The 16,479-nt window shown below is 37.2% G+C and overlaps 1 protein-coding gene across 2 annotated transcripts in view; it reads right to left on the reverse strand.

Annotated features, from left to right (window-relative positions):
- Positions 1-16,479, reverse strand: part of CDK17 (cyclin dependent kinase 17) — an 87,484-nt gene that overhangs the window by 5,230 nt on the left and 65,775 nt on the right. For both annotated transcript variants that reach the window (XM_048926445.1, XM_048926363.1), the window contains 8 exons: positions 12,238-12,363; positions 8,877-8,933; positions 6,925-7,039; positions 6,304-6,398; positions 4,545-4,607; positions 2,053-2,176; positions 629-749; positions 82-179 (listed from right to left, as the gene is read on the reverse strand). In XM_048926445.1, coding sequence (XP_048782402.1) covers positions 82-179; positions 629-749; positions 2,053-2,176; positions 4,545-4,607; positions 6,304-6,398; positions 6,925-7,039; positions 8,877-8,933; positions 12,238-12,363 — 799 coding nt within the window. The remainder of the gene's footprint in view (positions 1-81; positions 180-628; positions 750-2,052; positions 2,177-4,544; positions 4,608-6,303; positions 6,399-6,924; positions 7,040-8,876; positions 8,934-12,237; positions 12,364-16,479) is intronic.

Raw genomic sequence — 16,479 nt, forward strand, 5'->3', positions numbered from 1 at the left:
CAGATGTACAGTTCTCACAGAAAGAGCATTTAGAAGAATAAACTTACAGCCCTGACAGTATTGCTAGAAATACATATTTACCCAGAAGCCTGAAAATTAAGTGCAGTTCGTCTTCAACAGTCGAACCTGGGAAGAGAGGCCTTCCTGATGCCATTTCAAAAAATATGCATCCAACACCCCTTTACAGAAACACAAACAAATCAGAAAAAAACAGCAATTTTAGGTTTTTAAAGTCTTCTGTAACTTACATCTTAAATATAAGCAAATTATTAACTAACCACATATTGCTATTAAAAATATAGTTTTGAAAGAAGAGATACATCAACCAAAGAACTGCCAAAGACCAAATATACCTTCAGATGTCAAGTTAGTCAACTGTATTGTAGCTCACAGTAAACACCATGCATTATGTGTGATTTTTTTTCCCTAGAGATGTCAGCCTGATGCATGTTAACTGGAAGTAATAAAAAGTTATTCAGCATTCAGAATTTCTCTGAAACCTAACTTGGTTGTAGGCTTCTAAAATTCAAAGAATTAGTATTTGAATGCTACTATACAGTAATGAAGAGTTGGCATCTTTTCAGCTGGAGTGAGAAGAAAACTTGAAACTTGACAAAATTGCACAAACCACATGTCAATTTGAGTTGAATACTCTGAAGATCCGAGGAGAACATCAGGTGGTCTGTACCATAACGTGACAACTTCGTTGGAATAGGTCTTCGTAGGAACAGATTTCGCTCTAGCCAATCCTTGATAAAAAAGAAAATAAGGGGTAATGTGCTGCTTTTATGCAATGCTGCTTTGCTTAAATCTTATTCCACATGGAATTAACAAAGGATTTTTATGAGAAATCAACCTTAACATACCCGTTAAATACCTTCCGAACTATATTCAATTAAAGAGTCCTAATTTCTATCATTTGTCTCCCACTATGTGCATTAACATAACGGGAAGTGTTTTTAAGCATAGAAGGTAAGTAAGCAGATCAAAACCTGCACTAATTCTATACATTACATCAAAACAACAAAGCATTATATCAACACAGTATCATCCCTCATGATCTGTGAAACCCCTTGTAGCACACAACTTTTTAAGGACTTTCCTGACATAAAAAATAAAAGTGTGAAGGTCATGTTCTACTGCAAGCGCTCACTGGAAATCCCAAAAGAACTTGGTGCCCTACTCAAGTGATAGAGCAACATCTAACAATACTGTATGAAGACAGAGCTTTTCTCTTGCTCACTTTGGTTACTCCTATGCTTTGGAGCTACCATGGAACATGACGAAAAAGAACTTGAGCTCCAACTTAAGGATGTGACTAAGTGACAATTTCAAAGCAGTAACACTAATTTCAAACCTCAAGCAGCAGTCTGATCTATAAGTACACTTTCTAATACCCTGTAGAAGTCTGACTTTCACTTTTTGAGAACACACACATTTACTACAGACTTGATGTTCTGTTTTTTCTTTGTGAGTGCAATTGCACACTCTTCTCTCCTTTGCCCCATTCAAATGAATTCCAGCAACCACGATGACTGTTTCCACTAACTTATTCAAAGGAAAGACAGGAACTAAAACAACAGTTTGTGGAATATCTGTATTCACGACTGAAGTAATAAACAGACTAAGTACCAACTTCTAAAGAACAGTAAAACTGACAGAATCTTGGGTAGCAACCATATACATCAATGCTGATCTCACAGCTACAGTTCAGAAGCTACTACAAGGAACACAGTGCAGCTACTTTACATCACAAACAGCAAATTTCTTCCCTACTGATTCTGACAAGGGAACATGCCTTTTTCTGGATTCTGAGATACAGCAACAGCAATAAGGACAAGGTCCTGAATCCCAGCCTTCTAAATTGACAGGGATGTTCAAAGAAGATTAATTAATACACTTCCTAGTTCATATTCCCAGCGTTCACAGTGCAAATGTGCAAATACACATTCCCAGTTTCAAAAGATTCCAAAGTTCTATATAGTTTACATTCAGTATTTTCCCAATGCTAAACAAAGAGAATATTTATTCCAGAAGAATTCCAGTCCATACCAAAGTCTGCTAGCTTCAGTTCTCCTTTCTCATTAATTAGTAGATTTTGTGGCTTCAGATCTCGATGTAGCACCTTTCTCCTATGACAGTATGCCAAACCACGAAGAATTTGGTATAAAAATAGCTACAAAAGAGAACGTTTAAATAAGTAAGACCATAAACATTAATCTTCAGATTACATTAACTATAGAAGTCTACTTGGGCACTGCAGAGTTAAGTCACTGTACTGTAAGCAAGACAAAAATACTTCACAAGAAGTGAATTAACTTTCCATACGAGCACACTCTTGAGTATCAGATTTAAAATCCCTTCATGCTAATGCACTGCTTTTCCACGATACTTTACAACAAAGATTTTGAGAGATTTGTTCTGCATAAGAGAACCACAGGGCTATTTATTTTTTTAAGCATTTACCACTGCTGTTTCCCACACTAATGTCTTTAAAGGTAACCGCCTCTGACTGTACTCAAGTTACTTTCTGCCACAGGATCCCTTATTAAAATGCAGCTCAGCACTCTTTCCATCCAACTGTGCAACACTGTGTAAAGAATATTTTGGCAGGCTACTGGAAAAATACAACAGGATTCACAAGCTCATGAAATGTAGAAAAATGAAGATTACCAACACAACCCCACTGCCTCTGGCATTTATATTCATCCCCTCACCTTGATACACACAGGTTTGTTCTGGTCCTTTGCAAAAGCCAGCCAGCCAGGCAACTCCAGTCATACATATTAATGCTGCATGTATGTAAACTTAGAAGTACTAAGGGATGAAGAAAGGTTTAGCAGTGGTAGCCAAAGCAGTTTACTTTATCATTACAGTTTCTGTAGGTATAAAAAGTCTGAATTTGAACATGAGACTTTTGGGTAGCTTTTGCCAGCCTCAATTATTATATGACCATTTCCTAACATTTCAGCTTATTTTTGTACCAGGTAACACTAACAATTATTTTTTCTCTAAGCTGGACAAATACACAGCAGGTGTAGTTTACATGCATCTGTTCTCAGTTTGCTTACCTCAGATCTATCTACATGAGAAAAAATGAAATTTGTAGTGATTTGTAGGATTTCTCTTCCTTTTTTTGAAGAGAAATCAAACATCTTTGTTCAACCTACTTAAGCCTATATTGTTGCAAGGGTAGCCATTCCCACGTGGTATTACCAGACCTGCAGTAGGCATCGATAGCCATTCCTAGTGTGCACTGAGACAGCAAGGGCTGGTCAAGAAATGCAGATTATTTTACAGAAATTGTGGATCTTCCTGACAGTTGGCATGGATTTTTCTTTAAAGTCCCAGGAAAATACACACAAGCTCATAATTTTGTTTCAAACAGCAGTATCTGCTGAGACCTAACCAGAGACCAGTGTCTAAGCTAAACCCCATATGCAATTCAACAAAGTACAGATTTCTCAACATGCATCTAAGCCAAAAACAAGGATGACAACTCTACTGGTAAGTAAAAGAAATCCATCACTTCTCATTATTTGGAATATTGAAATCTGTGCTGTGTACTGCTGTCTAAGAATAAAAGTAGCTTTCCCATCTCATCTGCGAACTCATGGTTCAGTTCAGTAGGATTCACAGATTACAATCAATATTTCTCAAGAGGCATGAAAGACTTTCTCAGGTATGCTTATTATACAAGTAATAACCCTTATATGAATTACATACAGCTTAATTAAGCTGCTTTGAAGGTACAGTACAGCAGAGGTTGCAAGACAGGAAGTCAATACTGTGTTAATCCAGCCTTCACTGAAATTTAATTGATTTCAAGTTAGTATTTTCCTCTCTTTGGAATCTTGCTCATAAAGCTGTAGTATTAAAAAACATAAACAGATATCCTAGATTTCCAAATGACAGACTGCTTTTAGAAGAGACATTTGAAACTGTGTCAGTCTCACCAGGCCAGATTTGGAACTGAGTCATGGGACCCAGCCACAGCTACAGTTAAAAGTGACCGTCAATTAAATCTTAAATAAAATAATTTGTTTTATTACTAATGGAGAGGAGAATTTATTGTTAAATACAAATTAAAGCATCTTTCTTGTGTTACAGACAGTAACACAAGCAATCCAAACCCACAATCATGACTGAGGTCACATTTTCCTTGCTGAGTACACAGACTTTGAGGACCAAAATAAGGACTTACCTCAATGAGTACACAATAATGGAAAGATGTCAGTACAGTTATAGATATATTGATTTTAAGAAAATTTTTGTTTTAAATATGTAATGTCAAAGAGAATGAAATCCTATATAAAGTTATATAAATTCTTTTTATTGCTTTAAGCACTTGAAGGTTATCAAAAGCAAAAAGAAAGACTCCACTTGATTAAATGTAGTTGAGTCAGGTCCAATAGTCAAAATAAAGGTGGTTTTTGTTTTTTTTGAAAGCTCTAAATCTCAGATCTTACATCTCCTGATTATTAAGATATCCAAAATTCTTCAGTCAGAACAGAGAAACTTGGAACGCTCACTAGAATACTCACCTTTACATTGTGCATACTCATGATATTACCACAGTCATCCATGTACTGCTTCAGATCCTTGTCCTGTCAAAAGATCATTACTTTTCAGTAAAATTATGGACAACATAATGTGAGCATTATTTTTTATTACAAGAAATCATTCATCAGAAAACTTGAATTTTTGAAGTTCAGTATTTGGTAAAAAAAACCAAAAACCAAGCCAAACCAAAACAAAAAAACCCAAACCAAACAAAAAACAAAACAACAACCAAACCACAGAAGTCTGAACATGCAGAAAACTGTCTTTTCCAGAGGGCAAAACCACCCAAGCTTTCCATCAAGTTGCATTATCCTATACAATGTTAGTTGTTATTTCTTTACCTTCCACCCAGTGAGTGTCACAATTTGTTTTTTGGTGGGTTTTTTTTTTCTTTTAAGTGAAACTGCTACATTCTCCACTTACACTGGAAGTAAGCTTTTTTCAATCCTCTTACAATGCCTACATATATATATAATGTTACATAAAAATACCATTAAAACTTCAGTGAGAAAGCAAAAAGTATACAATGGAAAAGTAAACTGTGAAGTGAGAGATGTAACTGTGGATATTTGCTTTAGAAGAGTGCTACAGAAAGATGGAATGCGAAACTGTTTACTCCAAAGTATGGTTTTTTCCTAATTATAGAATCACAGAATATCCTGACTTGAAAGGGACCCAAAAGGTTCACTGAGTCCACACAGGACCACTCAAAATTCAAACCCTATGTCAAGAAGTGTTGGACAACTCACTCTGAACTCCATCAGGTCCGTGACCACTGCTGTGATCACTGCCCTGGGGAGCCTACTCCAGTGCCTGATCATCCTCTGGTGAAGAGCCTTTTCCTGAAATACAGCCTTACTCTCACTGACTCAGCTCCATGGTGTTTCCTTGCGTCCTGTTGCTGTCACTAGAAAGCAGAGCTCAGAGCTGTCCCCTCCACCCACCTTGTGAGGAGCTGTAGGCTGCCATAAAGGCCTCCCCTCACCTCCTCTTCTCTGGGCTCAACAAACCAAGGAACCTAACCTGCTCCCCATTTGAACTGCCCTCTAGACCTTTCACCACCTTTCACCTCCTCTGGAGGCTCTCTAATAGCTTTATGTCCTTATAAGTGTGGTGCCCAAACCTGCACCAGTACTCGAGGTCTGCCTGGCTGACAGTGCTGTGCCTGGCGCACCCAGCATACTGTTGGCCCTTTCAGCTGCCAGGGCACCCTGCTGAACCCTCATGTTCAACCACAGCCCACATACCCCCCTTTTGCAGGGTTGCTCTCCAGCCTTTCATCCCTCACCCTGTAAATGTATATTCAGGGTTGTTCCATCCCAGGTACAGAATCCAGCACTTGCTCTTGTTAATCTTCATGAGTTGGTGATTGTCCAACACTTGAATTTGTCAACATCACTCTTTACCCTCAAGGGTGTCAAAAGCTCCACCTAATTTAGTATCATCTATCTTAAGAGACTAAGACCATTTGCAAAAGTTGTGAAAAAATCCCTGTGAGATAACGGCATAATTATCCTTTAATAGTTACTGAATTTGGTATGAGTTGGTATGAATCAGAATATTATCTGCCAATTTACAGTGCTCTGAGAACTGAACACAGCTGTATAATTTTCAGTCTAGTAAGTCTATATGCAGGATAAAAATAGAGTATTAAAAAAAAATAATTTTCTGTGTTTGTTACTCAGTATTTTTAAGGAAATAAATGGAATATAAAGCTCACTAGTTGTTTTAAAAGCTTACCAGATATTCGAAAACAAGAGTCAAAGACTTGTCTGTGTGAACAATGTCATGTAATGTAACGATGTTTGCATGCTTCAGGTCTTTTAATAATGACACTGCAAAGAAGAATTTGAAATATAAAGCAAATTAATACAAAAGATGCAGTAAAAGCATTTCTAGTAAGTCCACACGTAAGTTAATTTTTCAAAAAAAATTAAAAAGCTATTTTTGAGACCATAACATTTATATAGAATTAAGTTAATCCAAGTAAAGGAAATGTACTTAATCAAAATACCGGGCACATCTAGGTAAAAACCAAAATAAAATTATTTCCTATACAGTACTGTTTGAGCAGAAGCAGTCATTTCATACAATGTATTCAGAATCCCTGAAAATGACAGTATTAGTCTAATTCAGTATAAACTCATCCATTTATAATATTATGCTTGAAAACACAAACATCTCCCATATTGTTTGAAACATTAACTCTTAACATGGCTAAGATTAAAATTTTCCTCATCAAAACAAGTATCAGTTTTTTAATGTCCCATATAGATGATATATTTCCAAGCCCTAACAATGCTTAAGTCAAAAAGAAAGCTGGAAGTATCTGATATTCTAAAGAGTGACAGAAGTTATCACCTTCTCTTATGGCTGTACAAGGTGCTCCCTCTTCGTGTTCCAAGCGAATTTCTTTCAGAGCCACCAGGTTCTCTGTCAATTTACTTCTCCCCTTATAAACTGTTGCATAAGTACCCTACAAAATGGAAAAAGAAGTTGCTTCTTCATCGAAAGATCAAAAAGAAAAGAAACTTCCATCTAAGTTTGAAATAGCTTTCATTTGGCCTAAGACTAGCTTTTCCTTCTTTTTTCTTTCTTTCTTTTTTTTTTTTTTAATAGCGGTTAAACTAGAAAAATATTTTGGAAACATCTGAGCACACAGAAGACAACAAGGGATGCACATGCTTACTAACTCTGAAATTACACAAATAGATGTACACCATATACCTATCAAAGAAGTTTGATCAACTTGTATTGAGTTCACTGCTGTTATGATTTATCACCTTAAGCAGCCAGAATTATGATTCTGCAGCTCTGAGTTTATAGTCAGGAGGGAGACTGATGTTTTACAGTCTGACAGTGATAGCATAAGGAGTAATGGCCTTAAACTAAAAGGTGGTAGCTTCAGATGAGAAATAAGGAAGAAATTCCTTAGTCACAGGGTTGTGAGGCACTGGAACAGAGAAAAGGTTGCACAGAGAAGCTGTGGATGTCCCATCCCTGGAGATGTCCCAAGGCCACACTGAATGGGGCCCTAGGCAACCTGTTCTGGTGTCTGATTTAGTTGGTTGGCAACACTGTCCAGAGGAGCTGGAACTAGATGGTGTTTATGATCTCTTCCAGCACAAGCCATTCTATGAGTCTATGATTAAAACTATCTCAGGTATGGCTATACTGTGCTTCAGTGAAGTTTCCAATGGCAGCTGACAAATTCTACCACTATTTTTAGAAAAACATAATTCCTTCTGGTCACCGTTTTTTGTCTTTGCTATGTGTTTTACATGAGAATGTTTTGGGAAGAGAACAAGTCAAAGTTTTGTTTTTGCTGACATCCTGAACGTGAATATCATGAAGCTCATCTTTTTCAGTTTTTGCAGACACTAAAAGACTCAAACACAACAAGAAATTCCAACAGAACAGTGAGTAAGCATAACTAACATCATGAATTGCAAGAGGAAGAAACAAGTTAGGGAAAGTGCCCTACATTACCACAGATACATCCTGTACTTTCCATTACACTTTGTAACACGAGTGGGATAAAATGCACAATTAGGACTTGATAGCTACTAGATTAATAATTCTCCAAAGCTGGACAGCATTATGTCTAGTGAGGCATCTAACAAGTACTAGAGAAAAAATGGGGAATGAGAATGCTGCAAATGGAGGACTAACTGCAATATTCACACTATGGTTACTTCTGCAACGTTCTGTGCGTCCCATCGGTATCCTTTTTTGATACTACTGGTCACTCTCAAACTGGTCCCTCCTGAATCCTCTATTTTCTCTGAAAATCACTGGCTGGTTGGAGTAGAGATAAGCCATATTACTGCCCTCCCAAAAGAAAAGGCAAATAAAACTCAGTATTACTTAAATCTTGCCCTTTTCCAACTCAGTGATGTTTTTCCTGCTTGTTTTATTATTATATATGCACAGAACATTTCTGTGATAGTGGTGCTTGTATGCAATGTCAAATGTTTGATTTACTGCAAAGAGAAATTGAACAGGTATCTCCAAGGTTATAGAGAATTTCAGTTAACGTTTATATCAATTTCACATAAATCACTGCTATCAGACCACAGAATCACAAAATGGCTGAGACTGGATGGGACCTCTGGAAGTCATCTGGTCCAACCCCCTTAATCCAAGCAGAGATACCCAGAGGAGACAGCTTAGGACCACATCCAGATGGGTTTTTGGAGATCTCCGAAGAAGGGGACTCCACAATCTGTCTGGGTACCCTCTGCAAGTGCTCAGCTACCCAATAATGAAATGCAAGCAAAGAAGGAGTCATTTCAAAAGAAATCTATACATACCTCTCCAAGTTTTTCTAACTTGATATAGGTTTCCATTTTTCCAAATCCAATTTCTGACTGCAAAGAAAATAAATGAAGATTGAAAAAAAAAAAAAAAATTGACACCTTTATTCATTTAACCATCTGCCATTTACATAATTTAATCAATGAACTGAATTTTCTTTCAGAAAAATATCTGACAGTTCTACAGCAAACTTCAAGAAATCCAGTTATTTTAAAAATGATTCAGCATATTATGATACAAAAGCATCCCAGTATCCAAGCCTAATATTCAGACAGTCAGTCAGCCTACTGCATATCCTGGAAAAACTACCTCCAGTTTACCTACCTGTAAATTGTCCTCACTCTTCTGATCTGATTACTAATGAGCCTTACTTAAGGCACAGAAGTCATCCCAATTCCATCTTTTCTCTTGGTTATTATATCCATGTGCAGCTGCTTCTTTCAAACTAATTTTCATTATTTATTTTCTCTCTTCAAATACATGGAACACACTGAAGATCTCTGCTGCTGGTCTCCTCTTCCATTCTGACCTCTCAAAGCCTTTTCAGTCTAACACTCCACCAGTAAAATCCTTAAACATCATCCCTCCTTAGACGTCAGCTTTTTTCCCAGCAATTTACATTTCATGACTCATAATTTCAAGTCTTAAAGTATTTTATTGGGATCTATTCACCTTCTTTATCTTTGGTCAACGACTTACCTCTATAGCACATGTCAAGACAGCTTATCTGTCTATGCCTTTGGAAGACAGCCTCAAAGATCATTATTTTTTTTTCCATTTAAACCTATTGCCACTCTCATATTTAATAGTTGTCTATTAAAGTTCTGTTTAAGACCATTCTCAGTTACTACAAACTTTTATATTGCTCTTACAGCATAAGAATGTTGAAATCAGATATAAAACATGACACTTTTTAAACTGATTTACAAAGCGTGTGTAGCCTGTAGCATGCCAAAATCCCAAACTCACTGGTTTCATAAGGATTTGCCTTACAGACAAACAAACATACTGTAACACACAAAAAAACAAGTTTTCTAGCATCACTTCCTCCATCCACTTCCACACATAGTATTTCTTTCTAAGGAAAGATACTCTGACCCCTGACTGGTTTCAGCAATTATATCTGCAGGTCAGAGAAAGCTGATTTGCTCCTAAAATCCAAAGGATGTTACAATTCTATGTTATATCACTGTGTGCAACACAAATACTGTTGACTGGACTAAGACTTGACAGCAACATACCACAACAGTATACTAACACAAATACCCCTGTTCATTTTCAGAACATGAAAACACAAAGTAAATTTAAGACCTTGTCTACAAATTCTTCTGACATATCTAAGAGAAAAAATGGGCACATTTAATTTAGTTAACATGAAAGTACAAAGAGTAATTCTAGTTTCTTATATTAGTGTTAAGATTGAACTGTTTTAGCATCAAGCTTATTTAGAAGCTTGGTGTGAAGCTTTAGAAGCTTGGTGTGAAGCCCGTTTATCTCAAAATACAAGCAAAGTTGATACTGACAATTCTTACTACTCCAGTGAGATTCTAAATGTACCATATAACGCAGGAATAATGTTAGCAAAGTAAACATTATGTTTCCGAAGTGTATTTTGACCTACAGATATACTGTGAAGTGGTATCTGAATTAAAAGATAGGACTCTGAATAGAAAGGAGAAAATAAATGAGACCTTGAACCCATCAGTCTTATTATTACTAGAAAATTGGAAATACAACTTCAAAGCCTAATTTCTTAGAATCTTTAATGCTAATAACTTCTGGAAAAAAAAATTTCTCATGTAAAAATCATCTATTCATCTTGATCTACCCAGAAACACTGACAGATTCTATTTACGATCTCTTATTTAAAGAGGTTGGTGCATAAGAGAAGCATCTTTACTGCTGTGAATGCAATACTGTACCAGTATACACAAAATAAAATTACCATAGAAGCTCATTTTTCCAAAGACCTAAAGCATAACAAGTTCTCAATAATTTTTACTGTTTTTCTATTTTGATACCTACTAAGCGTTGAAGAGAGCAGTACATTTTAAAGCAGCAAGTTATATTTATATATTGTAAATACTAACTTGATAGCAAGCTTTCAGTGACAATCTCAGAATAATGATTCTAGGTTCTCTCATTATTTCAAAATAACAATGCAGAGAATCCAGCATTGCTGGCACATTTAACTTTGACCTTCAAGCCCCGAAAACCATTTTCAAAATTCAAAACAAAACAACCTTGTGACAGGAAGTTGATTCCATACTCACATCACATTCATTAGAGGGCAGTGTTTTTCTTTCATTCTTCTAGAATGGAAAGAGGAGGGGACTCCAATTGCTCAGTGTTAAAAGAGCAACAAAAATAAAATACGCAGGGAACTCCCCTAGCCTTCAAATATTACATTCTACCACCAAAAGGACTCTACTGAAAGGTCTTTAATACAGTAACATCTGAGAAGAGAAGATTCTGGAAAATACAGTCCCCTTTTCAATGCTACATCAGTAAGTAAGTAGTTTTAAGCTTGCTACATTACTATTACTTCCAGTGCTTTGATCCAATCAGCCCTTCTTTTAATAATGTTCTTCCAAATGATAACATGCAGATCAGGGCTTTAGTCTACCACAACAATTATAATCAAATAATGGCTAAAATTTAATGGCCTTTGCAAAAAGAAGAAAAAGCTAGTTTTTGGACTATTTCAGGGTTGTGCATATTTAACACTTAACCAGGATTTCTGGTATTTTTATCAGTATATAGGAATCCTTCTGCTGTTCCCAAAGAAAGACTTATTATTTGAAACAACCCAATAAAAAGATACACCTGAAAAGGTAAATATGAATTTATTTATTAATATTCTTATGAATTCATATATGCTTCCCAAAAAATATAATCATTTCAACAGCAAATTTGAGAAAGAAAATTTGTTTAAAAATACAGAAAGAAAAGTGAATAGCTGTCTTCACATTATGCTACTTTAGAGCTCTCCTACTCTGTGACAAGACACACGGTGTGGACCTAAGACTAGAGAGGCTCTTGGATCAAATGATCATCACTGTTCAAAACAGTACAAGGATGTACTATGGGAGTAAAATTTAGCCACAGATTTCAACAGCTCAAGACCCTCACTAAGAAGTGACAGGGAAAAGTCTGCAGAAGAGAGAAGGGGAAGAGAATGAAAGGAAAGCGTGTTGTTTAAATGGATTTTAAAGGTGCTCAGTACACACCAATCTCTGTCCTTCAGGACATACAACTCAAGGTGCAAATGAAGTTGAACCACATTTCTAGTACAGGGACATCTGCATTAAATGGAATCTTAAGACCCAGGAGGTCAAGAAGATGCATTACACTTACTAGAGATGCTCTACGAGATCGTCTGCTCATGGGCTGATCAAACGGCGGGCTGTTAATCTGTAACTTTTCAAGATAACCATCGGGTATCCTGATATCAGCAGGCAGGGACAAACGCTTGTTCAAATCCTGCAGTAAGTAACATTAAAAAGAGAAGCGTCAAGTATAATTCAGGATTTCCTAAAGCTGGTTGGTGTTATCGTTACTATCCCGTTACCGTTACCGAAATGAAATTGTTTTTTAAAACCACACTCTCTTCTAATAATACTTCAAATTGTTTAATACAAAATCAAATTTATTTTAACAAGAACAATGAAATACTAAAATGTAATTAACTGCATTGTGGACACATCCGTTGACTTTATTAGAATACTTATAAATACCTGGCATGCTGGACAATGAGAATTCAAAGAGTAGTTAACACATTTATTTTGATATTACAATTACAGTAACAAGATACTGCCACAATTCAAACTACATTACTTTCTCTGATTACTGAAGGTTATAAACTTCTAGATTCTAATGACAGTGACAAGCCTGTTCTGTTCCCCTAGGCCTTGGCCATGTGTTTCCACTCGTGTCTTTGCAGCAGCTTTGAACTATTTCAGCATGCTAAATCATTGAGAAACTATCTCACACAAAGTGCGTAGCTTCCTGCCAACTCTGTGCTCAAAAAAGGTTCAGTGTAAGGTCAGACAAGCTCACAGCCTGAACACAGGGCAAAGGAGGCAGCAGGGCAATCCCAGGAAGCCAGCAGCTAAATTGGCTTAGGCTGCCAAAGAAGTGGATCATCAGACTTCTGAGGTCTTGAGATCTGAGTAGACAACTTGCTAAGCTTTCAGCGTTGGCTCTGTATGTGATCCACGTCTATGTATGATCAATATGTATACCTATAACAACAGCTGAGTAAAAAATGTAATTTAAAATATATTAAAGAATAAATTTATTTTTGCATTTAACTGAATTTCAGGCAGGACAGAAGTGCTAACTCACAACCCCTTCAACCTCCAAATTAATTGACCTACATGTGCTATTTCACAACAGCCACCGCATACAGACAAATTTTTGGAGAGCTGTCAAGAAAGGTTTAACTTCTGACATTCGACCCTCTTGTTTTCTTCTCAGCCCTCATACCTGCTTCAGCATGGAGCACAAAGTCTCTGTTAGCTTCTGCTTTGTTGCTCAACAGCAGCCTCTCTGCAAAACTGGAAAATTCAGTGTCTGTATTTCGTACTCTGTACAAAATTTTCAAATTGGAACCACAGTATTCAAACAAAAGGAGTACTGTTCACAGAATGGTAGCTTTGACCAACATTTTGAAGATCAATTAAAAGAAAACAAAAAGATCCCTCACTTCTGGCAGCTTACCGTTTCTTTACTAATATTCAACTTTGGCATTTCAAAAATGTTAAAACATTGGCAATGTTAAAAGTGCCTATGTGGTTTGGGGAATAGCGGAGGAACTAATTAATTATAATGAGAGCAAGCTGTAATCCTTCAGTAAAACTGTATTTTCCACTAAAGAACTTTCCTTCTTCTCGAATAGCTCTGCTATTTTTTTTATAACAGGCAACTGAAATTCAGTAGAACTAGAGTCATCTGAAGAGAGAACTGCCCTACTCCCCTATTTCAGAGGGTTTCAGATTATTAAAAAAAAAATTAAAAATTCACAAAAAAGCATTTCACCCTAATATTCATTGTATTCCTCAGAAAATTCAGGTAGCTCATCAAAACAGGTGAGCACAAAGGAAAAAACTGGATCATCTCACTGTAGTGGGAACCCTTGCAACTGCTGGAACAGACAGGAATGCCAAGAAGAGGACCAGTATCAGCCTCTACTCCACCTTCTTATGATTCCAGATCAAACTGTGGACAATGTCCTAATTTTCTTTTTCCTGTTGCTGAGGGTCATAAACTGAAACAGAAATTCCAAGCCAAGAAAAGGAAAGAACACTGGGTTGTTTTTAATGTAACTTGCTGAACACAGTACATATCATCATTATCCTATATGCCCCACAGCAAAATAGCTCTCCCCTACTCCTAGCTATTATCACTACAACAATCTGTTGCAGTGTTCTTATTACTGTTCTTGTTGAGCTTACTTGATAATAAGAATTTTAAAAGCATCTGTTTGTAGGAGTACTCAAATTATGGGCCACAGAATTCAAATGCCTCATGGAATACCAAACTGACTGTACCCAGAGCTCTCAGTCTGTATCTTCGCCCATAGCGCTCATCTTTGAGGTAACAAAAGTGGTGTTTCACAGCTAGATCCACAGCCCTGAAGAAGCATTTCCAAGCATACAAAGTTGATCAGTGTGTGGGAAGAACAAAGCCAAGGTATCTTTAAGCTCTGACAACAACTTGAAAATACGCCCATACTGTACACAAGGCCTGCTGTCAATAAACACATGTTTATTTTCCAAGTGGAGAGAAAAGGAAAGGAAACAAATCTAAGGTTCTTTGTAGCTCTTACAAATTTGTTAGTTTGGAGTTCAGCCACTATAAAAACTGGAGACAACATTTTAAGTACCAGAAAATATTATAATGGCAGCTAGCACTTACACATGAGCACTCTCCCTTCATTGTTTGTAAAGCTCCAGCAGTGGCACTCCTGCAATAAGTAATTGCAAAACTCCCCATGACTTACTCCAGAGATGTGACATCCTCAGTTCTCAATTGACCTTAAGCTGCAACCTTGTGCTTTGTGCTCCACAGTGCGTAACACAAATACTGTTTTGAATATAAGGACTCAATGACATAAAGGCCAAAACTTGATCCAGTTACCAAAAAAACCCTCATCAACAACAATCTACTTTAGGCACACAACAGCCCCTTGTGAGCTTCTTTAAAAAACATTAACAGAACCTTATGGAAACAGCAGAGAGAAGATTTCATCAAGAGAAAGGTACCTGTTTTTAAATATAATTTCAGTGCTTCTGATACATAGCTTTAAAACTCTCTTCCCCCCTCAGTCTACTGTTTTTTGCTAGAGGCGTAACATTTTGGCATATCATATATATACACAAAAAAAACCCCAACAACCCTATCTGTTCTCCTTAACTTTGTAGAGGTGAAGAAAGTCTCTTTTCTACATGGAAACATAATGACTTCATGGAAACTACAGGAGGCACTTCACAGCTATTTTCCCTCTAACAATCTGCACTCTACTTCTATTTGTTATACACATATTTGGCTGTGTTGAAACGTCTACTAAGCCACAACGTTTTTTTAAACCTTATATTAAAATCGTTACCTACCACAGTCAGAAGCCTTTTATGGCACCAATGTTTGAAAGATCATATATATAGTTCGACAGAGAAAGTCTTTTCAGCAATGTAATTATCCTTTACTTAACTACCTAATATAGACAAAATTAAAGAAAGTCACTTAGATTGCAAACCCAAATGGCTGAAAGGAATTAATGCATTTTTTCTGCCTGTGTCACCTTAATCCTCCCAGCTTTTGTAATAATTGAAGCAATCACCTCATTAGGGGAAAAAAAAAGCCATCATAATTAAATGCTGCAGTGCAACATAAGTGGGATCCATCAGATGCGCAAATGAGCACGTTTCCTACTGGCTCAGTAGCAAAGCTGAAAACTGAAATTTATCATTTCAATACAGCTAAAAAACTCACTTAACTTAAGAGATGATAAAAAGAAGTCCAAGAGCAACCCTACCAGTCAAGTGCAAGCCTTTATAGCTCACAGACAGGAATGTGATGTGAAGGCAACTTGCTGTCTGCCAGCAGCCAGACATGCCCACTGCCCTTGGCAGGATGTGTGCCAGCCACACAGTCACCACCCACACCAGCAGGATGGAGAGAAAACAGAAGGAAGGTGAGCAGACTTGTGGATCGCGGGACTGCTGCTTTAATAAGGGAAGCAAAAGCTGTGCGTACAAACAAAATGAAAGAAGTAATTCATTTGCTGCTGTCTACTGGCAGGCAGATGTCCAGCCACTTCCTGGAAAGCTGGGCCTCAGCTTGCCCAGTGGCTGCTGGAGAGCAAAAGACAAACACCGTGACCACAAACATCCCCTTTCCTCCTTCTTTCCCCCACCATTTTTCAGAGAGCACAATGTAAACAGCACAGAAAATCCGCACAGTCAGCTGTCCCACCATGCCCCATCCCAGCTCTCACCTGCCCAGTGCTGCTTTGATGTAAGGGGCAGCGTGGGGAACTGACAAAGTCCTGAGATCGTGCCAGCAGGGCTCAGCACCTGCCCCAAACCCCCCGGGTTA

Source organism: Lagopus muta, chromosome 1, assembly GCF_023343835.1.
Source record: "Lagopus muta isolate bLagMut1 chromosome 1, bLagMut1 primary, whole genome shotgun sequence".
In the NCBI taxonomy this organism is placed as follows: domain Eukaryota; kingdom Metazoa; phylum Chordata; class Aves; order Galliformes; family Phasianidae; genus Lagopus; species Lagopus muta.